Below are 15,137 nucleotides of genomic sequence, written 5' to 3'. Positions count from 1 at the left end.
CATCATGCATCTCCAACACGATAAATCAAAATTTAAAATAAAAGTTTTTAGTTGTACTATCTTAGCCTCATCGGTCACTCTATATATTGGGTTTTGATTTTGCGACTTGCCATAAGAAAAATTAATTTAACAAAAATGATTTTCAAAATATCATTCATGCTCGCCGGGATAATAATTGCCTATTTGCGAAGAGCTGCATGCATGGTAATGCAATTTATCTGTGATCGAGATCGATGCCCATCCATCAAAATATTTGCTTATCATGGCTAAATGAAATGCTCCCAGAAATGCTTGTCATAGGATTTCTGGTACAACAACAAGTGGATGCAAATTTGATATCTCACATTAATTTTTTTTTAATGATAAAAGATTCATCAATATTAAGGGGGCGGGGCGCTTGGGCTCGTATACAATGAGCGCGGCATTAATAGCTCCATGTACGTTATTACGCAATTCGTGTCTCGCCGATCCCAATTACATTTACAATTCAAGTCTCAAGATGGATCTGTTATCGTGGATTTGGCTTGTTTTTACTCTGTCATTTCTGTTTGTGATACTTTCTTATTCACAAACTGTGTATAATTGTTTACCGAACCTGTTGAAAGATGTTGTTGTCTACGGAAAGCTATTAGACCCCCGGAAACGGACCAGTATCCAGCAGTTTCTGCTTGTACCAAAGAGGTTTGTGTGCAGAAGCTTATGGGGCATTTAACAACGGTCCCACATATTCTAATTTGAGTTAGTGTGACATCACATTAACAAAGCATTATCGTGCGATTCCTTTTTAAAGAGAACTATAACTACTGATTGAGGATGAGAAGAGAAGAAGAAGAAGAAAGAGGGGGAGGGGAAGAAGAGGGGAGGGGAACAAGTATAGAAAGGAGGGGGAAGAACAAATATGAAGTATAATGTCAAACTCAAAGACGGGTACCGGTATGTAAAAAAAAAAAAGAGAGAAATTAGGTGTTTGCTTCATAGCCTCATTTAGAGCTCATCAAGACCTTTCATTTAATACCTCATTCATTTCAATAGCCCCAGTAACATGAAAGATATGGTAGTTTTAAGTTCGTACAAATTGCCTATCCAATTCTTGTGTATTCCTTTGTTTTGAAAACAAAAGTTGTGACCTTAATTGGGACCAAGGTGCACTAATAGAAAACAACAATGCGCATACATTGGCATATGGAAATGCCCAACAACACTCCCCAAAACTACAGACGCCGCCGAAACGGACTTAAAAAACATACTTAGCGTCAGTAGATTTCTTTCAAATTTCACCACAATGTAGTTGAAATGTTGTTCTAATCTGAATGAATACCTTTTAGAGTGGGATGATACCTGTAAATATGAATAGCAAGAGGTTGAAAGCAAAGCCAAAGTTCCAGTAGCACACAGAGTCGCAAGATCACAGAGTGAGATTTTTTTTCAAGTGTAGACAGCTGCCATAAACATTCAACTACTTAAAAACAATGATGTCATTGGGAATAACCTTTCCTTGCACATGCAAACACAATACAAAGCAATGCCCCCACAATCACCCTGTGATTATAGGCAGCACACGCAATGCCTCATTCAGAATGCATCTAGAGGGCGCTTTTGTAACCTACCTACTTTCAAAGTGCATCCTTCACTGCTTGGCCTCGTGACGGCCTTGGCTTAGCTTAACTTTCATACACAACTAATTTTCTTGTGTCCGATCATAGTAAAATTGATGCTCATCCTCTATCAATCAATGAATAAAGCTTTGTTATATTTTTGCAGTTGGTTTGTCCATTTCTACATCCTATCTTTCATCTGGAATGGCTTTATTTTGATGAATATTCTTCAGTGTACTCTCCAAGGCTCAGTCTTGCCAGATTGGTTTACTAAGATGATCACATTTCTGACAAAGTATCCCGTATCACACCCTTCAGGTGAGTGTAATGTCAGATTAACAAAAATTGTATGAAGGAAAAAAAAAATGTCATGATTTGTTGATGATCCAGCTGATTTGCATTTTTTTGAAATTCTAAGACTTGTTTATACCTACACCAAGTTATTTGTTGTTTTGTGTGTTGTCAAAATGTTATAGGATTATTAATGATTAATCCCTTTTATGTTTTGTCAATTTGTTTTAAATGATTTTATTCAGAAATAAACTTTAGAGAAAATATATAAATTTTAGTCCAAATTATTAATTTACAAATGTTTTGTTTCTGTCTGCATGCAGTTGACCCCGGGGGGGGGGGGGGGGGGGGGGGCATTCAACCAAAAAAGTGGTAGGGGTGTGCCGCGGGCGAGACAAAAAACGGGGGCCTTGGAGCGGGCTAATTGTAAAAAGGAGGGTCCTCGGAACGGGCTTCGGAACTACAAATGTTTGTAGCTTTGGAGCGGATTTTTTCTTTTTTCTCGATAAGAAGAAAATGCTATGCTTTGGAGCGGCTTTCTTTGTTCTTTTTCTCAATAAGACAAAAATGCTATGCCTTGGAACGGAAATTTGAGTGTAAAAATGGGGGTCCCCTCCGCGGCACATACCCACTATGCACACCAAAATGACCAATCTCAAGTTAAACCCACTCTATTGTTTAAGCCTATTTTGTGATAAGGCTATAATCTTTTAAGCTTGACACATTCTCTCAACTAACGCTGCTCAAAGAATTACTGCTGTGATAATATTGGGTTCTTTTTAGGTATAAACAATAAAACAAAGCAAGATAGTATGTCCATTAGTGCAGAAATAATGACAAAATTGAAGTAAAAATAGAGTAAATCAGAAGGAAGGAGCTACATTAGTATGTTAGGCACAGTTTATTTTGACTAGATCATGGGCGGATCCACAATAGGGGCAAGCAAGTGGGCCTTGCCCGCCCCCCTAGATCCATAATGTAGAAAAAGATGATAGAAAAAAAATAAAAATAATTTGCACCTCCCTATCCTTGTCTGTGAGGACTTATTTGGGGGTGTGGAGAAGGGGGGGGGGGGGGGTTGTCAGAAAAATTTATCTGGGAAAATGCTTCCCAGAAGTGGTGATGAACTTTGACCTCTTAGGTTGTTCAAGTGGTGATGAACTTTGACCTCTGGTTGTTGAGTTTTGTAAGAAAATTGCTCCCACGGGCGATCTTGGATCCTTTCCTGCTATACTCGAGGCATCAAATATTGATATATTTTAAAAGAAATTTTGAACTGATAAATTATTTTGATACCTTTTGCCGGTGTGTATCCAGCATCAGCTCCTACCAAGAATTTCAAGGGCCTACTTGTCTGGAAACAGTAACGACTATTATGATTGTGCTTGGGCGGGGCCTATACATTTCTTTGTGAAAGTTGATGCTGGATACCCTACTATTGTGAATTTTTAAAAGATGAAATGTTGACTACATGCTCACAATGTCTCCCCTTCTGATCTTATCTCCAACGAAACCCAGCTGATCTACTCACTGTCATAATAGCCATGGCAGTCATTGTTATCCATGCACACAGGAGAATCTATGAATGTGTTGCCATCAGTGTATACTCCAACTCTAGTATTCATATAAGTCACTACATCACAGGCATCATGTTTTACTCATTTATTGGCATCAGTGTTGTGGCAGAGGGACCAAGTTTTAGTGTAAAAGGTTTGTTGATGATTGTATTATTAGGTGTAAAAAAATATTTAGACAGTAGCTAAACAGTTATAATTCTTATATTGCACTTATAGCCACCCCCAAAGAGTTATTGGTCATAATTGATTGGGGTGATTTATGTAGGAATCCTTTAATTGAATCTATTCAAGGTTCTAGTTACATGAATTAAATATTATGAAATAACTTTGTTTTGTTAATGAATGCTTTTGCTGATTTTGGTTTGCAAAATATATTGTTTAAATTATTCAAGTAAAATGACTGGTGATTTGCATGGTAATTTTCCCATCCTAGAATTCAACATTAAAAAAGAAAAGCGTACACCCAATGACAGTAACATTGGGGCAATTCCATCAAATATTCAACCTTTTTGTACGTCCGACGCACATTTTTCTCAAGTCTTACTTCACTTCATAAAGTGACCAAGTCATGGTCCTTTGAGAACAATACAGACTGTCAAAAGAAAAAGAAATCAGGGACAGAAATTAAAATTTCATGAAGGTCCCACATATACATGTAGGGGGTCGGATATACATATTTTATGGAATTGCCCATTGACAATTGTCTTGGATAAAGGATTTAGCAGCTTGATAGCCTAACAAAAAGCTCTGTATTTGATTTAATTTACTGTTTGATGAAATGCAAAATTTAAAACCATTACAAATACATTTTCTATTCCTGATCACATCTTTCTTTGTCACGTTTTTTTTTTCATTTTATATTCCTGATCACATCTTTCTTTGTCACGTTTTTTTTTGGAAATTTTTATCAGTTGCTCTAATTAAAAAATGAATATGGGATATTTTTTGTAAATACTCACTATGCTGCATGTGCAGTACTCAGAATGCTATGAAATGATACTTTATTTATGTTGTTTTTAGGTGAAGCTATTCAAGCACTGGATCTTTTGAAACACATCCGCTGGTATCACATAGCAGGCTTATTAATGTTTATTTGGGCCAGTTTGCATCATCATAGAGCTCATGTCATCTTTGCTAGTTTGAGAAAAACAAAGAAAGGTAAGGCAAAAAAACTTCTAGTCAACTGAAAATTTAGTGTTGGTTCTGAGACAGTTTCAGATGAGAGAGTAAATCTCACTTTTTGTTGGGCTACATGTCATAAAGCTTTTATGTGTAATTTGAATATTTATTTCATGATTCATAGATGTAAAGTTGTGTTTACAAGCAACGTACAATTACAAGGGGACATAATACATATTCCTGTTCATTGTGACATGCAACTGTTATCAAAGCTTTTTTTGGATGGTGATGTTAAAGGTCGGCCTAAGTTGGATAAAGTAATCATATCTGATTGCTACTTGTCTGTAAAAACTCCATTACATAGATGTCATTATCATTTAATAAAATCTCAGTCTTGATATTCAAGCACATTATTCCATTAAAAAAATTGTTTTTATTTTAAGCTAAAGCTGCTCTAATGATCTACCTAAATGGTGCAATTTGATTGATTTACAGCACATATAGACTCCCTGTTATAGATTTATACTAGGTTACTATCATTATTACTATACTAGTACGTCATCTGACATATATATATATATATTTTTGTCATATCTGTTTCAGATGTTAGCCGTCATATGATCCCGCAAGGAGATTGGTTTGACTACGTCTCATGTCCCCACTACTTTGCGGAATGCCTCATCTATGCTTCTCTTGGGGTCATCCTTGGTGGTTATCATACAACATGGTGGTTAGTCCTTGCTTTTGTGTTTTCCAATCAGATAGCTGCATCGACCAAGGTCCACCGGTGGTACCAGGACAAGTTTGAAAGTTACCCTAAAGAGAGGAAGGCCTTTTTCCCATTCCTATTTTAATTTCTCCTGAAGATTCCTGGTTAACTCTAGACCAGACTTTTCTACCTGTTGATATTGTGATCAAGGGGAAATGTTGGCAATTCATCAGTAATCAACAATGGTCAATCAAGATCATTGTTTAATGTGCATTCTGTTCAAAACACTGATCATGAACCAATCAGGGTTGGTCTTTCATATTTGCAATCCATCTCAAACCTTTTGTGTGCTGAGGCCCAGCTAGGTCCAAACCTCACATTACATCACATCACATCAGGTACAGAAATGAAAGACTTCTCCTGTTCATTTTCCGGTCTTCTCTCCGGGTATTTTACAATTAATCTAGACAGTTTGAACTGTCTAGATTGAATTGTTTGAGTCAAATCTTAAACTATGGAAATTTAGCCAGCCACATCATTAATAATATAGAATATGTATGTCTGATCATTGTGCTTTCAAGAGATAATTTATGCTTTTGTATGCATTGCAAATGTGATTGATGAACATGATATGTGACAAACATTAATTCAATTTAAAGTTGAAATTTTTTGAATTTTACTGAACAAAGAAGACCATTCTATAAGAAAAGGGATCTGTCTTTGCCTATCAATATTAATTTTTATCTAAGTCCATTAGAGGAATTTAGCATTTCCCCCAAACACTCCAGTGTCTAAAACTAAATTGCTATTATGTGCTATACATTATCATGTTTCTTGACAAGGTAATCATATAAATGATGTTTTATCTTGAGATCTTGGATTGTTTATTTTTCAGCATGCTACAGTGTAATAGCAATAGGACAACAGGGATTAAGATTATTTGCCTAATGACTTGGAGGCAGGGACAGAATAAAGACAATGCTATAGGCTTAGTTTTAAAAATAAGTTTTAATCATTGTGTTTCTGTACATACAATAAGAAATTGTACTTGTGCAATAAATTTTTTTTTTTTCTAATTTACAATGTTTTTCTTGTATGTCAATACGGAAAAATTTAATCTTGTGATATATTTTATAGATCTCCCAAATAATTTGAGTATAACAGGGGAGGCATCTCAGTTATGTGGCAATCCAGGAATATATTTATTGGTATTCAAAGGGTACATACTACACACAACCTGGGGGTGTTTTACAAAGATTTAAGTATGACTTAAGGCCACCGCACACCTTACGACTATTCGCGATCCGATTTTTGAACAAATAGCATTTTGCTCATTTTCTGAAAATACGAATGGAACATATCATTTTATTTGAGGTAAAAATTAATTGAAAGAATACTAATATAACCATTTTGAAAGATTGGAAGCCTTTACTTTGGAGTAGAGGCCAAATTAGTTTCAAATCGTAGCCAATCGTACGACTGCTATGACGTCATTACGACTAGATATTAAATTCGCTTTTATTCTAAGAAGGATGATAGCACAGTCACATATTTGGGACATCTGTATTCGTATGATGATTTAGAACATTACACATAAGATATTCCAAGTCTCAATATTAGCATCAAATTCTACTACATTTTATTATGAAATCGGGTCGCAGACCAATCGTATGGTGTGCGGTCGCCTTTAGAGTCGCACTTCAATGCCGACACACACATGATATGTAACATACAATCTGATTGATGGATATGCGGTAGTACGTGTCCTGTGCGCATGATCTGACCAATGTGGTGATGTCTTCTATACCTTACGCAACTGGGAATTTAAGTGCGACTCTAAGTCACTCTTAAATCTTTGTGAAACATCCACCAGGTCTTTTAGCAAAATTTCTGCTAAGTATTTAAGCCTGATAGCCATGGTTTAGTCAAATCTGGGTTTACTTAGACCACACTTTTATGGAATGCCAAGTTATTTGTTCTGCTGGAAATAGTTGTCAAAAAATTAATTTGAGTTGTGAAATGGAAAGAATAGGAAAATGCAAAATATCATGAATTTTGATGAATTAATTGATAAAATATAATGTGGAAGAAGTATTATGAAGTCAGCATTCCATAGAAGTGTGGTTTAAAATTCTAGTTTAGACGAGGGCTAAACTTAGGTTTACCACCCATGGAGGTTTAAACCTAACTCCTGTTTTGAATAGCCTCTGTGAATTCAACATGGGCACACTAGTATGTTCATAGCAATGGTATCCAGGGTTAACTGAGATCACACTTGTATGGAATGCTAGCTACCAAATCATTTACCAAGTTCAAATGATCTTAATCCTTAAGTGAAAGGCTTAAATTTTTTTAGTGATGGTAGAAGAAACATGATGTGAGTATTCAATGGATTTCTATCATTTTATATTGTGTCACTGCCATGAATATCGAGGAAGGAAGATAAATCCTAGCATTTCATAGAAGTTTTTTAAACCTGGGTTTAATTTGCAAAAAACCATCAATTAAATTTATCATGTTTATACTCACTTGCTTGTAATTATGGTCATCAAACATGGCACTGAATTACCACTTATACATCTCATTCACTTAAATATGAAAATAACAATTTTAAAAAATATTGCCTTGCCAAGGTATTAGCTACATGAAGTAATTCTGACTTTACCAATTTTCACAGGTAAGTGAAAAATAATTTTGCCAAAATTGTGGTATTACTATGGTAGACCATAACTAGCTTCCAGAAATTGCAATATTGGGAGAGGGTAGGTCAACATGGGATGATCAGGATTGTTTATATTTTCTGGAGTGTCATCTTGGTAAATGTCCAGCTTGGTGTTCATAAAATATTAAATTCAATTTTACTGGAACAATATACTTTCTCCAATAAATGTACATGTAAAGGTAACTAGTATCAATCAAACGTTGAGGTTGGTTCAGCTGTAAAGTTTTATGTGGTAATTTTAAGGCTCATCTTAGGATGCCATTAAATTTGTATCATGTTTACAACTTTTACGAAGTGATTTTTTTTAGATAACGTATGTAATTCTGATTGATTTAACTGAAATGACTATATGCCATTGATACATTTCTGATTAAAAGTGCCATAAAGAAGTTATTGGCGTCCATGTCACATTTTTTATACATAAGCTTCGATTCTGTATGTGAGTGGTCACTCTGCATCTTCATGCTGCTCTGCTTCTCACATTCCTATCAGACCAAAGATTTTAATTGGTCACATTCTGCACCCTTTGACTGGTGAACTTTGACCCAGTACCTCACCATGTGAAGAGAGGGATGTCATATTTCTTGCTGAGATAGAAGAGGCAGTCGAGAATGATGATCATGTCATGGATATATTTCTGTGGAATCCTCCACAGAACTTCTTCTTTTAGTGCTTGTGGTTCGAGCCAACCTGAGTGAGTGAAATTGTAGGAAAAAGAGATAGAGATTGAAAGATAAAATCAGATATTGAATAGAGAAGGGAGAGAGAAGACATGAAAAAGAATGGAGAGTGTAGATGGATAATGGGGAACAGAGTGAAGAGTGTGGAAAGGAAAGGGGGTAAAGGCAATATGATAGGATAGAGAAATGAGAGGGAGGGGTTGGATATGGAGAGATGGGCGGGGCAGTATGAAAAGGACCGAAATGAAAAAGAGTAAGCGACAAAGAAGGGGGACAAGGAATGGGAGTGAAAGCAGGGATATGAAGAGGAGAAAGTGATGAATGTAAAGAGACAAGCGTGGATTACAAATATAAAATAAAAGGGAGAAAAGCTCAGATGAAACAAAATGCAGATTTGAGACTAATTATATTTAGAGAAGAATAGAGAGTGGATGGTTCATAAATAACCCTGAAAAAATATGAAAGTTATAAGAGAATAAAATAATCGAGTAAATTTTAAGGGGGATAGACTCAACGAGAGAAGGAAGTGTTTATTAAACATGAAAAATCAAGAGGAAATATGTCTTAAAAAACGATGGGAAAAGCATATTGTTTTAAATTATACATGCAAGCACCGGATAGTATACCTACCTCTTTTCCTAGCGGCACTCTTTGCCCTGACGTTAGTCGGGAAAGTCCCAAATTTCTTGATGAGATGAGCGACAAGGTTCGGATGAAACTCGTGATTCCAACCACAGATCTGCAATTCACCTTTGACCCCGTCTAACTGCCTCTGAAGCATTGGTCGTTCATGGTAATCATAGTGACTTCGAATCATCTTTTCAATGTTCGACAGAGTGTAACCTTGGATGTTAAGACGGATGAAAAGAAACACTTGCTTCACTAGAACGGTTACATGAAGCATAATAGGTCTATGCATGAAGTAAACACTCAAAAGGGTCAAGTATCTACTCAAGTCAAACCATGAACGCGGTCAACACTATCTCAATGAAATATACAAATTAAAATATATATTCTGCACTCTTTATTTATTTATCTATTTCTTCTTTATTTAACAGGTAGCCCCATCAATTATTATAGAATGCTGTTATACTAGGGGACCATAGGGGCTTGGGTGATATGAATTTAACATCGGCACAACATAATATTGGAAGCTACTTATACGAGTAGTAATAAAGAACCAAATATTCAAAAGAACTACATCAATATAAATGTTGATCTTAGATTAAATTATGATCGATGAAAACAAAATTACACTGGCAGTTCATTTTATAAAAGGCTGTTTGGAAGGAGATAATTCATGACTAAACCAGTCGATATCCGATAGCCTTTCAGAAATAATCATAAATTGCAAAATTTAGAATAAAACGAATAAGTGTGATTATAAAGCATTCATAGTTGGTCATTAAAATCAATGAATTCAAGTAAATACGTCATCTAGAATCATGAGAGAAGGAAGGAAAGAGAGATCGAGGGGGGGGGGGAACAGAAGAAGGATGAAGATGGAGGAAAGGACCGAGGCCCTTTGGCTTTGTCATGTTTTCATGAAATGGTGTATCACGCTGGAGCATATAAAACTTAAATATTTTTTCATACTGGCTTATATAAGAGTTAAATGTTGTATGTGTAATACTGATTGATACCTTGTATTATGATTTCATATAAATATGATAAATTAAAAATGGTAATGTTTACCAGTCAGTTGCTTTGAGCCTCCTCGGAAGACCCTTGACAGAACGACTCGTTCGAGCTGGAAAGCAATCTCACCAAAGATGATGGTGTCGGAACCAGCCATAAATAGATTTTTCGGAGACGTCGTCTGCGTATCAACTGACCGTATTCTTTCTGTCATGAAACCAAATACAGTAGATAAATTCAGTATATTTCTCGTAAGTTCAGTGGCGGATCTGGGTGGGGGTATTTATCAGTTATATTTCTTCATTTTGCACTTATTCTTGGGGCCATTTGTTGAATTTATTACTCTATTTATTTTTTGGAGCATCTTTGTTTAATAATCATCCCGTAATTACCCTAAAAAGAATGTGAGGATTTGAGATCAATAAATTAATTTTGAATATGAATTTACTTGAGCACATCGCCAAATCTGGGGTGATTTCTTTCTTTTTTACTTCTCAATTTCTTGTCAACGAGAACCCCCCCCCCCCCATAGGAATCAACAAAGCAAACAGCAAAATTGAAAAGTCTTCTTTGTCCTTCGTGAGCTTTCACATTTTATGAAATCTTGGATTCACCACTAACTTTTTATACTAAATATATAGATTTAATATAAATTTATACTAAAATAAATCATATAGTATGTGCAGGTTGTTTACATTCCAAATATATAAAATGAATCAGTCAAAGTACATAACCCAACTTAAATCAAATTCTTGTGGTTGCTTCGTTACAGTTACAGTTGCTTTTAATCCAAGCATTAACTTGAAAGTTGATCTTGGGCCATTAACATAAAATCTTTTTTTTCATAATTAAGTTTATATTAAGAATAATCATAAACACAAAATTACAAATAATTTGTTTCAAGAGATTGTTTCTTCATTGTCACATATAAAGGTTAGTTTTCACAAATATTGAATTCTGAGTGAATCTTACGTACCCATCCCATGCTTCCTCGATGGTGACTCTGTTTTTAAGTATGTCTCTGCGCGGACACTATCATTAAGTTTCTTTTCACTTCTCTCTTCAAAATCGGCCAATCTTGAACCAAGCTTCCCTTCAAGTTCACTCAAATGACCCTCACTAATTGCCAGTGATCTTGAACTACCATCAAATCCAGATGAACAGTCACATTTCAAACACGGAGGCAAGGATTGACTGAGCTTGTTGATGTTGTCAGCAAGTCTTTCTCTACCATCCCTCTCCAATTTCACCATCTCACTTTCCATCGCATCCCGCCAGTTGTCGAATCGTTTGACGGCGTTCCGCCGAATTTCGGTTATCTTTACCTCATCATCCAGATTCTGCTTGTAAATGCCACAAAGTTCGTTTTCTAATATTTCAATTGATGAATCATTGTTTGAGATGTCAGACTCAGTGTCAAAGGATCTATGTTCGCTCAGGAATTTCGACTGAAGTGGAGACGTACCTGAAGACAATCCCGATGAATTGTTCGTCGCCCCGTCATATCTTGACCGTTTGCTTCTACTTTCTCCTCCAAAAGAAGCTTGGTCATACTGGGATCCATAACTATTGACATGTTCATGGTTGATATATCCATTTCCTCTAGGCCTACTACCAAATAATTTATTCACATTTACTGATGGACGAGGAGAGGTTTTATCGTCATTGAACGACAGATCACGCTTAGCCGAGAAATTTTCATGCGAACACTTTGATCTTGCCCCGTCATTCTTGCTGATACTATTATGTTTATCTTCTTTTCTAGATGAAGTTGGTCTCTTTGACTTTCCACCACGTTGACAATTGCGTGAATCGGAGTTATCATTTAACGTAAGGCGTCGAAATGATCGCTCATCTCGAGAAACTGCTGAATGTTCATCATTTGCCGTCGAGGAACCATCTCGTTGATCCGCTAGCTTTCTCGACACAGAGCCCTGCGTCTTCTGAGGGGTGGTCAAATTAAACGGGTCACAGTTGTAAGCGCAAGGTACCGATGACACTGGGTCACCGTGAATCAGTGATGTGTTTGCATTCATCTCATCTGCAAACGCAACTTTCTTCTGTGGAGTCTTCGCTGGTGTGGACGTCACTGGTCGAGAATCAGCGTCTCTAGCAACGTCATCAGCTGCAAAAGCGCGCAGACCCGGACTTGCCGCCAATCTTGATTCTTCCAGGAGGGACCAGACTCGAGTTTCTAGCTCGTCATACCGACGTGTGTTCTTGCACCTAGCACTTGGTCGTTTAGGGGTCGATGTAATTGGTGTGGATCTCAACTGGGCGTCGTCATGATCGTCATTCCGACTTGTTGGGCAGCAGTTTCTCGCACCGGAGCTGTCTGCGATGGCAGATTCACCGGGATGAGGCACAAAATAAGAATCATTATACAACGGAGGGTGGGCCCAGTCTTCAGAATTTGGCGGGAATCTGTATTTTGTGAATGGGTTTCTGTTTGGTAAAGAGACTCCTCCATTTTGAGAGCTCTCCTTGTGAAAATGATCATTCAAGGTAGGCCTACTTTCGGTGGGTTTACCATGACTCGATGTATCCACGTTTGGCTCATGTCTAACATCTGAATCAGCTTGATTTTCATCATGACGATCAAGTTGAGCATTGTCTGGTTTTGATTTTAAAGAAGAAGCTCTCATATCTAATGATTTATTCATGTCTGAACCTCTTTGATCATACACCGTAGGAACATCATTCCCAACATTTGATCTGCATGGAGATGCTGTTGATGTGGGTTCTTCTTTAACAGACAATTCAGCAGTCTTGTGTTTGCCATCTATTCCGTGGTCATCATTTGTCCTAGGTCCATTTCCTTCCATCCACTTTAGAAAGTTTGAGAACATAGCGTTTTGCTCAAGGTTTTGTTTCAGCGTCGCGTTGTGCTCCAATAGACTCATCTTGTGATTCAGCATTTTATTCTCACGTGCCAATGCCGAAATTTGTCCTCTTAGCTGTTTGATCGTCTGACATTCAGCTTTCGACATCGTTTCTTCGTTTCTGTCAAAATACAACTTCCCAAAATAAAATTCACTCTCCCTCGGTCCTGAAATCCTATTTCTCCGCGGTAAGGACAGAAATGGTGATGATAGGCCGTAATTTTGAAGGCAGTTAAAAAGAGAGAAAACAAATTTAAGCAAAATTTTTCTCTTTTATCTCCTTTTATCACGTTGCTAAATAAACCAAACAGAGTCGCTATGCGCCACCGGTCACCGTGCACAACGCGCGCTTTTGCACATAGCGTTCGCGCAAATAAGACAATTTCATTGTTACGTTTTTGATCCCGAAATTATGTCACAATTTTCCTTTTATCAGCATCTTTTTAAATAAGTTATATTATATTAAACACAAACAATTATTATTCATATTGCACATATCCACCACCATTTTGCATATACATCTTTAATCTTTCAATGATATTCATGTTCTCTTGAAGTGTGTATGCTCATCTTCTCCTATCCCCCAAGGCTCTCTATATTTTTTTCCGGGATTTTTATCTTACCATGGATTTACACCTACGCCAACCGTCACTGGAAATGAGATGCTTTATCTCTCGCATGATACAGGTCACTCCCAACAATAAGTCGATATGGATAAAAGGGGAAAAATCTAATGAGCATGTAACATTGAATGTCATTAAATTTCAGATGTAACTGAAAAATAAGCAAGTTGCAATATTTGTTCAATTTAACAAAACTGTTCAGTACAAGGTGATACGAACATATCAAGAGTCTGTCGCGAAATCACACACTCGCTATCACTACTTTTATTATGAGAAAATGAAATTTCTTATTTTTTTTATCTTACGATGCACAAGCTTTGACATGTTGAATGCACATTGAAAGTGTAAAATAACCTTTATTGAAACATATGATTCAATATAAAACTTCTATATTTATCAAATCGACAAAAACTATGAATCTTGGATGATTCTAACGAAATACAAAAGAAATAGTAATGTGTAGTAGTAGTATCCATTTTTTTTTTGCTTACTACCCGGGTTGCGAATTTAAATGTTTTGTGAAATTAACAAAAATTAAGATATAACTTATTTTACATCTGATATTGATGGAATTTTCAGTGATGCTCCTGGATCCTGCCTGGATCAGTGGACTTAGCCTTGAGAGTCATTATCTCACTCCCAAGAATCTCCATGGATGAAAGTGCTTCAGAGCTCAGGCGAAGGTAAAAAAACGTCAACAACAGCCTGGAACAGCGAGTTCCTGGCTAAATTGATTAAGGAAATGTTAGTTTTTCTTAGTTCTTTATTTTCATGTTTTAATTTCACAAACTGGGGGGTCATCAAATTACTTTAAACTCCTCATAAGAACTAAAACATTGCGATGATTCTCCAAATATCCAGACATTTGACCAAGCATCAACTAATTTGCTGTGACGTCTCTCCTTTCACATCTCTCTCTAATATCCCACTCTTTCTCTCCCTCTCTCTTGCACATATTTTTCTCTTGCGTAGTTCACAGAAATACAAGTAAAACAGAGTGAATAACTGAATATGAACGCATTTTCTTTCTAATAAAACCTATTCTGGTAGCTAAGAGAGACAATTTTCCTAAAAATCCCAATCTGGGAATGAGGAAAAGCGAAGTGATAAAATTTACTCCTTTCGCTTTAGCTGTTATATTCGCCCATACCCACATTTATCCATACACTGTACATCTATTTTAATGGGAATTCAGAACTATTTTTCATCAATCTACTTTTACATCTTTAATTCTTTAAAAAATTTGCTACATATTTATTTCCTCAAATTGATCCATTCATCTATATTTATGATAATGAATT

At 36.3% G+C, this 15,137-nt stretch overlaps 2 protein-coding genes across 3 annotated transcripts; one reads left to right on the top strand and one right to left on the bottom strand.

Moving 5' to 3' along the window:
• Positions 1-450: 450 nt before the first annotated feature.
• Positions 451-8,420, top strand: LOC129260821 (polyprenol reductase-like). 2 transcript variants are annotated; one of them, XR_010296742.1, is made up of 6 exons: positions 451-681; positions 1,762-1,913; positions 3,405-3,596; positions 4,484-4,621; positions 5,186-6,565; positions 6,983-8,420. XR_010296742.1 is itself a non-coding variant. In XM_054898802.2 (5 exons), exons 1-5 carry the CDS (start codon positions 500-502, stop codon positions 5,434-5,436), a joined length of 915 nt encoding a protein of 304 aa, XP_054754777.2. In that variant the 5' UTR covers positions 451-499; the 3' UTR covers positions 5,437-8,420. The 2 variants fall into 2 exon arrangements, 1 of the variants encoding a protein (XP_054754777.2); XM_054898802.2 differs by having other exon boundaries at positions 5,186-8,420.
• LOC129259935 (speriolin-like protein) lies at positions 6,977-10,607 on the bottom strand. The gene is made up of 3 exons (XM_054898054.2): positions 10,389-10,607; positions 9,324-9,536; positions 6,977-8,703 (listed from the first exon to the last, which is right to left on the bottom strand). Exons 1-3 carry the CDS (start codon positions 10,543-10,545, stop codon positions 8,567-8,569), a joined length of 507 nt encoding a protein of 168 aa, XP_054754029.2. The 5' UTR covers positions 10,546-10,607; the 3' UTR covers positions 6,977-8,566.
• Between the last annotated feature and the right edge of the window lie 4,530 nt (positions 10,608-15,137).

Source organism: Lytechinus pictus, unplaced genomic scaffold (assembly GCF_037042905.1).
Source record: "Lytechinus pictus isolate F3 Inbred unplaced genomic scaffold, Lp3.0 scaffold_19, whole genome shotgun sequence".
In the NCBI taxonomy this organism is placed as follows: Eukaryota; Metazoa; Echinodermata; class Echinoidea; order Temnopleuroida; family Toxopneustidae; genus Lytechinus; species Lytechinus pictus.
Note: the sequence above shows the minus strand (reverse complement) of the source record. Positions and strands in the feature narration are given on the sequence as shown.

Coding starts and splice junctions, on each gene's coding strand:
- LOC129260821 (XM_054898802.2), top strand. CDS start 500: ATGGATCTGTTATCGTGGATTTGGCTTGTTTTTACTCTGTCATTTCTG. Junction 682..1,761: donor TTTCTGCTTGTACCAAAGAG/GTTTGTGTGCAG, acceptor ATATTTTTGCAG/TTGGTTTGTCCATTTCTACA. Junction 3,597..4,483: donor ACCAAGTTTTAGTGTAAAAG/GTTTGTTGATGA, acceptor TGTTGTTTTTAG/GTGAAGCTATTCAAGCACTG.
- LOC129259935 (XM_054898054.2), bottom strand. CDS start 10,545: ATGACAGAAAGAATACGGTCAGTTGATACGCAGACGACGTCTCCGAAA. Junction 9,537..10,388: donor AGGCTCAAAGCAACTGACTG/GTAAACATTACC, acceptor TTAACATCCAAG/GTTACACTCTGTCGAACATT. Junction 8,704..9,323: donor GAGTGCCGCTAGGAAAAGAG/GTAGGTATACTA, acceptor TCACTCACTCAG/GTTGGCTCGAACCACAAGCA.